The sequence below is a fragment of the Physcomitrium patens genome, chromosome 8 (genome assembly GCF_059467195.1).
Source record: "Physcomitrium patens ecotype Gransden chromosome 8, ASM5946719v1, whole genome shotgun sequence".
Taxonomy (NCBI): Eukaryota; Viridiplantae; Streptophyta; class Bryopsida; order Funariales; family Funariaceae; genus Physcomitrium; species Physcomitrium patens.
In genome coordinates, this window is record NC_143417.1 from 8047549 (window position 1) to 8057922 (window position 10374).

A 10374-nucleotide genomic window follows, 5' to 3' on the forward strand; every position below is an offset into this window, starting at 1 on the left:
GACTGCTATGAATGCCTCGAGCATTACGAACCAATGCCATGCCAGTGCCATTTTGTGAATTCCATTCATCCACATGCAGGGCACACGCAGCGAATAGACCCCCTGGCATCCGTGTGCACTATTTAGACAGTTGCATGAGTGTGAATTGCCATGCCCCTTAAAACATAACACGCTGCAGGGTTTAAATTCCGGGGGAAGAGGTCGCTGATGGATGGGGATTCCGTTGGTGTTCCGCTGCGCTTCATTCATCCACAACTTTAGGTCTGAAGGTTAGGGTTTCTGATGGACCCCCAGACGGGGGGGTTATGAGCGAGACGACGCTCTTTCCAGGCCCCTCTTCGGTTGTCGTTGTCCTCTCATCTGCGGGTTCCGCTGCCAACAACCATGTCGAAACGCGGTATGCTTTCCCCTCTACTCCTTCTTCCGCTGTCTAGCTCATTTCTGCCTTCGTTTTCGCAACCTGGAGCAATCTGTAGGAATTTATGCGTGCGAGAGAAGTCGTGGATGGGAGCGATTGTGAGCAGTTTAGGATCAGGATTGCGGTTAGTGTGGTGCATGGTGATGGTATAGCTGCGTCGATGGGCGCGGCAGCTACATTTTGAGCGATTGAGGAGGTGTGTGGGAGGGGGAGCATGGAAGCGTGTAGGGTTGTGGCCAGGTTGAAGGTGATGGTTTCACTGGCAGTGGCTGGCATGGTGAGGTGTGAGGCGATGGAGTGGTTTCGTTGCATGAGGCGGTTGTCGCCTCAGGTGTGGGGCGTGGAAGTGTTGTGTAGGGTTTTGAATATGCGGTGATGGTGTGCAGGGAGGGGAGGTGCCTCCGGGAACAAGTTCCGGATGTCCCTGGGTCTTCCGGTGGGCGCGGTGGTGAATTGCGCAGACAACACGGGTGCGAAGAATCTGTACGTGATTTCGGTGAAGGGAGTGAAGGGGCGGCTGAACAGGCTGCCAGCTGCAGCAGTAGGAGACATGGTGATGGCCACGGTGAAGAAGGGAAAGCCGGATCTGCGTAAGAAGGTGATGCCTGCTGTGATCGTGCGTCAGCGCAAGCCATGGAGGCGCAAAGACGGAGTGTTCATGTACTTCGAAGGTATGCGGAGTGAGTGGGCGTCGGCAGTGGTTTAGAGTGATGTAGAACGGGGAGTGGCATGGTGAGAAGGATTGGGTTGAGTGACGACGCTTAGAAAGTGGGTGGGGGGTGGCAGTCCGGGAGAGAGATGGACGCAGGCAGGGGGAGGGGGAAGTGCACAAGCGCGGTGTCTTGCATGGTGGGGGGGTTCAGAATGTGAGGTGGGAGGTATGATGGTGAGCGGGGCTCAGATGGTGTTGTAGGTTGTGGTGGGATGGATAATTGTGGAGAGCTAACGTTGAGGGATGGTTTGGGTTTGTGCAGACAATGCTGGCGTGATCGTGAATCCGAAGGGAGAAATGAAGGGTGAGTGTATGCAGCCGGTGCATTGATGGTGCAGTCTGCAGATTGGGATGGGCCTAGGGGGGGGGGGTATAGCTGTAAGGTGGAGGGTGGATTGGCAGAGCTGATGAGGGTTGTGCGTGGTTGTAATGTGCAGGTTCTGCCATCACTGGACCGATCGGGAAGGAGTGCGCAGACTTGTGGCCGAGGATTGCGAGCGCTGCCAACGCGATTGTTTGAGAGGGTAGTTTGGGAGTAGGCAGTGGTGCGACGTGTGTGGCGAGCAATAGAAGGCCTTTGTATGGCGGCAATTTTGTGAAATACGATGGACAAACGTTCATGTTTCTTGGTGAAGATGTTGTGATTTGGAGTGGTGTGCACGACGTGTGGATGGGGTGTTGGACGTGTGGAAGTTGTGTGTAGCGTGTGCAAGCAAGAGCTGGATTGGGGAGGGAGTGGAAGTTGGGGGAGGTCTTGAGTGAGAGTCACATGAATGAAAGGAGTGTCGATGTCGTTGCAATTTTGGACGCGCTTGGGCACGGTAGTTTTGCTCACAGTAGAAGGATATAGGTGGTAATCGGTGGGGATTGAGGTTTTGTTTGTATATATCTGGATGGTGTATGAAAAGGAGAAGCTGACAATGGATCATGAATTTGAGCGGAAGCACTGATGAGGACAATGGTTGTAGGCAGGGTCTTTTATTTGTCTTTCGCGTAGCACTCGTTTACCTATGTCGGATTAATGTTATTACGGTGTCCGATTTCCATGAGTTATTTTTTCACTCTATTTTTCTATTGCCATTGCGCGATGCATGTGGATTGTGAATTTATTTTCCTTTCTGGGATTCTAAAGTCACCTGGGCATTTAAGGATGCTGTGTAATTATGTAGATTATCACCTTACGCATGAGGTTCCGGACAAAATACGACGACTATGTGTGTCCTATCTTTGCTTCGTTCAAAGCATATGTGGCAACCAGCCATTAGCGAATATTTAAAGAGGTAGATAGTCTTGAGTAGCAGCTGTACCATTTTCATATTAATATTTTAATACCCTAGTATTCCTTGCTGTTAATAGAGCAGCCCTACGATTTTATGAAGACAACTGCTCCATCAGCATCTCTGTCTGCTTCAGTCCTGAGTTAGAGCACCTGGATTATGTTGCTGTCGATGTCATTTTGAAGTAACCATATTGTATCGACTTGGAATTGAAATATTCAAACAGAGTAACCGTCTCTTTTCTTTGAAATATAGAAATCTCCAGAAGACTATAATAGTGATGGGGACCTCTCTTTCCAACTTTCGATAATCACTGCACATCTATTTCGTGTACTCAACGGGAGTCCTTCCTCATTGAAACGCGCGTATGTCCTCTACTCACACATATCACATTCCGATAATGTGAATCAAATGACTCGTAGTCTTCCAGCTTTCCTGTTGGACAACCGGAGAAAATCCTGAATTTGCCTGCAATTGCCCAAAGCCTCGATCTTCGAGGGTGTTGTGGGTGAACTTGTCCTTGATCCGGAAAGTGCTCGGCTGAGGGGTATGCTAACTCATACCAGCCCTCCAGTAATTTGAAACAATGGGAGGATTCCCGTTGCCTACATGTGAGAAACTTAATAACTGATGCTCCAGCAGGGGCAATTAAGCATGTGATTCTCTCATAACTTAGTCGAGTCGAAAAGTAATTGTAATATGTTCAATAATGTTTGATAATACAAAATTAGAGAAATGGATTTTCATCCCGCAAATCAACTAAGCATGACATAACAAAGCTTAAGTTCCAACAGGGTCAGGAGCGTCTTTTAAGAGCCACATCAATTGCAAGTGAATTAAGGATGAAATTTTTCTTGTCTTTCTTTTCGTTCCCTCCCCGGTTTGGCAAATAATTCGGTAAGCTGGTCAACGACGTTGTTTGCTGTGAAATGGATGAGTACCAACCCGGATTGCCAGAATTTCAATGCACTTGACCCAGTCTGAGAGACACGTCAGTGTCACTTAAATATATTAAACCACTGCATAGCATAACGAAGGCAACCAATCTCACATTTTGCACTTTTGTTCGTCAACTCACGAGATGAAATTGATGTTTGTTCTATTTAACAACACCGCTGGGCCCCGTTGTCTCATTACATTAACTGGGGAAATGACTATGTACATTTCTATAGCACACATTCTCGTGATCCATTCAGCGCTTATCATTTGCAGCCTGTGACAGTCTCCTGGAACTTTCTCACGAAGTTCACAAGTTGATCAACAGAGAATACAAGCTCTTCCTTCATCCACCATGGAGCTACCCTCACTAGTGTCCCCAATGACAAGTTCCTGTAGGAAAGCTCCAGTTCCTTGCCTACTTCCTCTTGAACATCATGATCCTTGAGAATTTCAAGCCTAAATCTGAAACCAGTAAAGGAGTGGCTAAGTATCAATGCCGGTGTCCCCCTTTGCTTCCTAGCAATCTCATCGGACACCACTTTCATATCAAGGAAAAAGCCTAGAATCTTCTGTAACATCTCTGACTCTGAAATCAATGCTGTAACTTCCTTGCGGTGCCGCTGCTGTTGTTCAAATTCCTTACGATGCCTATCCTGAAGTACAATTTCTTTACGCCGACGATCTTGGAATTCAACTTCCTTCCGATTCAGGTCCAGGAGTTCGACATTCTTTCGGTGCTGTTCCTGAAGTTCAACTAGGTGACGGTACAAGTCTTGAAGCTCATCTTCTCTACGATGCAAATCCTGGAGTTGAGCTTCATTGGAATGTGGGAGGGACTCACTAATGGGGTCAGGAAAAATGACAATAGCCTTGTTTGGGTCCGCAGCTGCGGAACCTTTTGGAGATCGTGCGTTCTTGAGTGAGCTATCCAGAGGTAACACAGATGCTACGCTTTTCTGAGTACTAACGACCTGCTCTTCTCCCGAGCGGCTGGGCTCCAAAAGGTCCAACACATTCTCTCGAGGTCCCTCATTCTCTGGAGCTGATACCTGAAGCTCATTATTGTCTTCAGTGCGTGCAATCTTTTGGTGTCCCCCAATATCCTGAGTTTCCTCAATCTCTTTATCCCGCACAATCTCATGAGGCTCAGTGTTTCCTACACGACATTCAGCTACCTCAGTTCTCAGTTGGCTCACCTGTTGCGATGGAAGTTGCACCTCGAGGTGAGCAGGCTCACCTTCAGCCGCTAACTTGTTAGTTGTGGGTGTTAAAGGGCGCGCCGGCGATGCGGCTACATCAGATTCACAACCGGCTTTCTGTAATCCTACCTCCGCACTTGTTTCGCAACCCTGAATATCGTCCTTCTGGCTCTTAAGGTATAGCGACTCCAACCATTTCATCCTCTTTTCAGCAGCGTCTAATGTCTTCCTGAGCTCCTGATTTTCGGAACATAAGTCCTGTATATATCCATCTGCCACTTGTTGAAACCTTTCATGAGAAAGTCGTTGCTCTTCGAATTGAGCTTCAATATCGATCTTCCTGGCCTTAGTTCGTGAATACTTGGCGTGAACGATGTCGTATGCCTTCAATAACGTTGGCAGAAAGACTTCTTTAGGAGCATTCTGTTCTATACTCCAACCCTCGTCACCCAGAAGACCCGCCATGGCGCTGTTGTTGTCCTCATCTTCACCATGAATACCAAAGGTTAAGTCAGGTGCTGGTGTGGTTATGGGATCCCCCCGCCACTGCAACGGCTCTTGTTCTTCCACTCCGACCATAGCCGTTGCAGTAGAAGCCGCCACAACGGGACCTGACTCTTTCACCCTTTGCACAAAAGATTCGACAATAGTTTGAACATTCCCCAACATGGACACTCGCTTAGACACAGTGTCAGCTCCAAGGACACGAGGCCCTGCAAGAAAACTGGAGCTGGCACTCCGTTTCCGGGGTGTCATGAAGGACAGCGGTACAGTTGCTCCCCCGCCTTCCGACTCTCGATACCCTCGCCTCTTCGGCTCCATGGCCTCTTTCCAGAAACCCTGGAAAAGCCACACCCCTAATGCGACTTGTACACTGTGTGGCTTGCAAACCCTGCTCTCAAACCCCTGACTCCCTCATTCAAAATAGTGCCTGCCCCTGTGTAAATCCAGCGCTAATGATGCCGCTCCAGTGAACGTAGAAGGAGCGAAAATGCAAAGAGGTAGGCAAAAGAGCAAAGGATGGACAGAGGTAGATTAAAGAAAACGAGAAAGAGAAGGGCAGTGCAGAGCGGACGAAAAACTAATAATGGAAGAAAAGGGCACGCCGGAGGTGGAGAAGGGGGAAAAAACGTCACAAGAAAAGGAACAAAGAGAACCCAAAAACTGAAGCAGATGAAGAAGAAGGGCAGGTGAGTGAGTGAGTGCGTGCGGAGGATAGGGTGGCGCACGGGGAGGGGGGGAGAGGAAGGGAGAGGGAGGCTCAGAGCAGCAGCGTGTTGGTGCGGTTCCGATTTGAATGCGGGCCCTGCTCTCCTCCTCTTGGTCTGATTCCGACGCTTCCGTTGCAGAGTACGACGCAACACAACATCTCCCGCGCTCCCTTATTTTTCCCTTCCCTTACAGTCTGTGGTGTGGTTTGATCCCTTCCTTCCTATCCCTTTCCCTGGTATATATGCTGTTGTTGCGCTGTGGAGCTGTGGGCACGATTGATTCTCCCGCTGCTTCCCTCCGCAGTCTCTCAATCAATCCTCTCTCTCTCCCTCCTTCCCTCCCGCTCTCTCGCTCTCTGTCTCTGTCCCTCTCTCTCTCGGTCTTCACCTCTGCTGTGCTAGGCTGTGTTGTGCCTCCTTCCCAGGGCCTGCCCCTCCATTCGGCTTGGCCCCTTCCCTTTCCTTTCTTTTCCTCCATCCGTTCTTTTCGCTTCAGCCCTCACCACGCGCTGTACCACCGAACCCACCGTCGTCCTCGTCGTCCTCATTTTCGTTTTCATTTTCGTCGACGTCCCCGACATTCCGTTCTCTGGGCCACGCGAGTTGCAAACCAAGCACCTAATACTCAAGGTATTTAAATTACCTTATATATATATATATATATATATGTAGATAAGGTGTTAATCGTATAATTCTTTCGGCATTTTTACCTTCATTTTTTAAAGAAACAGAATAAAATTCTATTTTTCTAATAGAAATGAGCATAATTTATTTTAAATTTTATTTTACATTTCATTATTAATATATCTTGCAAAAAATGAAAATTATGAAAAAATAATGTGAGTATATTAATTAAAAAAATTAAATGGTAGGATGTATTTTGAATATTAAATTAAATTAAAAATATTTTTTTAATAATTTTCATGAGTTTTATTTTATTACTTGTTATATTTCATATTTTAATTTTTTTTTAATTCTTAAGAAAGAAATAAATATTTTTTAGAATTTACTTAAGAATATAATTAAATCCTAATTATATATTATACCATATAAAGTGTATTATTTTATATATGTTATAAATATAATTAATAAATATATTCTATATTTTAAAATGTATAAAAATAAGATATCAATTTATTAATTTATTTGTAAATGATAATAAATTTATTTTAAGTTAAATCAATTGATAATCAGTAAATCAAAATATTTCTTTTAATAATATTTAATGTGATAAGATTTCCTTCTAACCTAATTATTTAGAATTATTGTTACTATAAAGTATAATCTGCAAAAAGACTAAATTTCTTCTAACCTTAATTTTTCCTACAGTATAACCTGAAATTCTACTAGCAAAGTAAAAATTCATGAATCCAATACAACCGAACCTTTATTGATAGATGCAAAAATTTGCATATATGCTATAAAAAAATGATTACCTTTTGTTATGTATACCACATCTATTTCTAATAGTAGAAAGACTTCAAGTGACATTCTAAGCCAATATCAAGATTATCACATTATTTTTGAGAAGAAATTGGAGATATTTTTTCAGAGCATTGTTCTTATGATTATTCAATTGAGCTTCAAGAAAGAGCTCAATCACCATTTAGACCAATCTATAGCTTATTATAAAAAAATTTGATTGCATTCAACAACTACATTAACAAGAATTTGGCTAAAAACATCATATGTCATTCCAAATCTCCAATAAGAGCTCTTATCTTATTTGTCAAAAAAGAAAAAAAGAAAAATGGATCTTTGTAGTTGTTTATGAATTATTGATGACTTAACAAGATCACCATCCAAAATAAGTATCCTTAATCTTTAATATAGGACTTCTTAATCAACTAAATCAAGCTAAGATCCATACAAAAATAGATCTACAAGGAACATACAATATAATACACATCAAATAAAGAAATGAATAAAAGGTTATGTTTCAAACTAGGTATAGATATTTTTGAATATAATACCATGCCTTTTGGACTTCTAAATGCACTAAATGCTTTTCAATATTTAATAAATGATGTTTTTTGAGAATTTCTTGATGATTTTGTTATTTATTATCTAGATAATATTTTAATTTATTTTAAGAATATAAAAAAATATAAACTTTATGTTCATAGTGTATTACAAAAACTTAGAGATATAAGATTATATGCTAAGATAGAAAAGTGTGTATTTTATACTACTCAAGTTGACTTCTTAAGATACATTATTTCAAATAATGGCTTCATCATAGATCTTAAGAAAGTTCAAACTATCATAGATTGGAAGATTCCAAAAATAATAAAAAAATACTTAATGTTCTTTAGAATTTGCCAATTATTATTAGATCTTTATTAAAAAAAAATCTCAAATTGTAGCTCTACTTACATCTTTGATTTGTAAAGATAAATTTTAATGGATTAAAGAAAATCAAATATTGTTTGAAGTTTTAAAGATATTATTTATTTTTGTACTAATCTTATATTGTATTGACTTTTTTAATATATTTTTTTATAGAAATAGATGCATCAAACTTTGTTATAAGTATAATATTTTTATAAATAGGAACAAATGACAAATTCCACCTAGTAGCTTTCTATTCTAAGAAATTTTCAGCAATTAAAATCAATTACAAGATCCATGACAATGATCTTCTTATAATTATGGATTCAATTCAAGAATGGTATCATTATGTAAAAGGCACTTTTAATCTAATCACTATATATACAAATCACAAGAATCTTAAATATTTCATATTAGCACATATTTTGAATCATTACTAAGCTCATTAGAGCATTTCTTTATTAAATTTTGATTTCAAGATCACTTATTGACCAAAAAAATAACAAAGTTTTTTAAGCATTTTTTTTAGAAATTTTTATCTTACAAAAAAAAAAAGACATATAATTTTTGATAAATAAAAAAATGATCCTCTTGAAGCTAAAGCAATTTCATTTTTAAGCAATGAAATCAATATTAACTATTGATTTAATCTTTCTTAAGAAAATTCAATTGAATATGCCTTTTAATTTTCTTTTTTATGATATTAAAAATGATTTTTTTATATCTTATGATATTTCTAAGTTTTAATTCAAAAATAATCTATTCTATTTTTAGAAGTATTTATATATTCTAGAAGGTGAAGAATAATCATATATTTTTTAAACTTATCATAATTTTCTAATTACAATACAATATGGATATAATAAGATTTTAGAACTAATATCTAGAGATTTTTAATAATTTCAAATGTGGAAGGTAATTAAAGACTTTGAACAATTTTATAATATTTTTTTAAGATCAAAAACTCTTTTTCATTGATCTTATCGACTTCTTCAACTATCATTAATATATTTATAATTATGGTCTTTTATTTCTATAGATTTTATCAAGGATCTTTTAATTTCAAATACATATAATTTTATATTTGTAATTTTAGATTGTTTTATCAATATAACACATTTTTTATTATATATATATAAAATCTATCATAAGCAAAGAAACAACTAAACTTTTTTTTGAAAATATTTATTGTTATTATGGATTGTTAAAGAATATTATATTAAATAGATGGACACAATTTATATTTAGATTTTAGAAAATTCTTTTTAAGATATTGAACATAGATATAAAATTATTTTTAGATTTTTATCTTCAAATTAATGGAGAAACAAAATAAATAAATCAAGTTTTTAAAAAATATTTGAAGAGTATCATCAATTATTATAAACATAATTGGATAATTCTTTTCTATTGAATTTTTTTGCTTATAATAATATTATATATTTTTCTACTCAATAAATACATTTATTTTTATCAATTATGATTATCAATTACAACTTGATATTTTTGACTTTTCAAAACTTGATAATCTTGAAGCAAATGATTTGGAAAATAATTCATTATAGCTATATTCAATAATAGAGGTACAATTAAAGGAATTTCAAGAAATCAATATAGATACTTATTGTAAAAAAAACTTTAATTCCATATAGGAAATAAAATATGGTTACTTTTTTGTAATAATAAGATTATTTGCCCTTGTGATAAGTTGAATTATTATAGATATGAATTATTTTTTATTTTTGAACAAATCAATCCAATTGTTTATTAATTATACCTATTAGAATCTATGAAGATCCATCTTATATTCATATACCTCTTTTCGAGATATACAAGATAATATATACATATTAGAAAGAAGACAAATGCTACCTCTTGCTATAGAAGAGGATAATAATTAAGAGTTTGAAATTAAAAAAGTCGTAGATTCAAGGTGGCACCAAAATAGATTAGAATATCTTATTTATATTTATAGATATAATATTAGTTAATATAAATAAGAATTAACTAAGAATCTTAAAAATAAATCAAAAAAGATTGATGTTTTTATTATTGATAACAACTATCAAAAAATAAATAAAGAATAACAAATCTTTATTATAAAAAAAATAAGATTTAGAAAAGGTTACATTCTTCTTTCTATCTTTTTTTGTAGTTTTTATATATTTGTAGTACTAAAGAGATGGAAAACCAACAACCAACGAATTTAATTTAAAAATTGTTATTTTTTAAGCTACTATATAAGACATTAAGATTGTCACAACCTTAAGACAACACAATAGAGATG

The 10374-nt window shown here is 38.0% G+C and overlaps 1 protein-coding gene across 1 annotated transcript; it reads left to right on the forward strand.

Annotated features, from left to right (window-relative positions):
• The first annotated feature begins 346 nt into the window (after positions 1-346).
• Positions 347-1764, forward strand: LOC112286175 (large ribosomal subunit protein uL14x/uL14z/uL14y-like). Its single transcript, XM_024527836.3, has 4 exons — positions 347-397; positions 805-1089; positions 1393-1434; positions 1568-1764. The coding sequence occupies exons 1-4, from the start codon at positions 385-387 to the stop codon at positions 1648-1650; spliced, it is 423 nt and encodes a 140-aa protein (XP_024383604.1). The 5' UTR covers positions 347-384; the 3' UTR covers positions 1651-1764.
• Positions 1765-10374: the final 8610 nt, after the last annotated feature.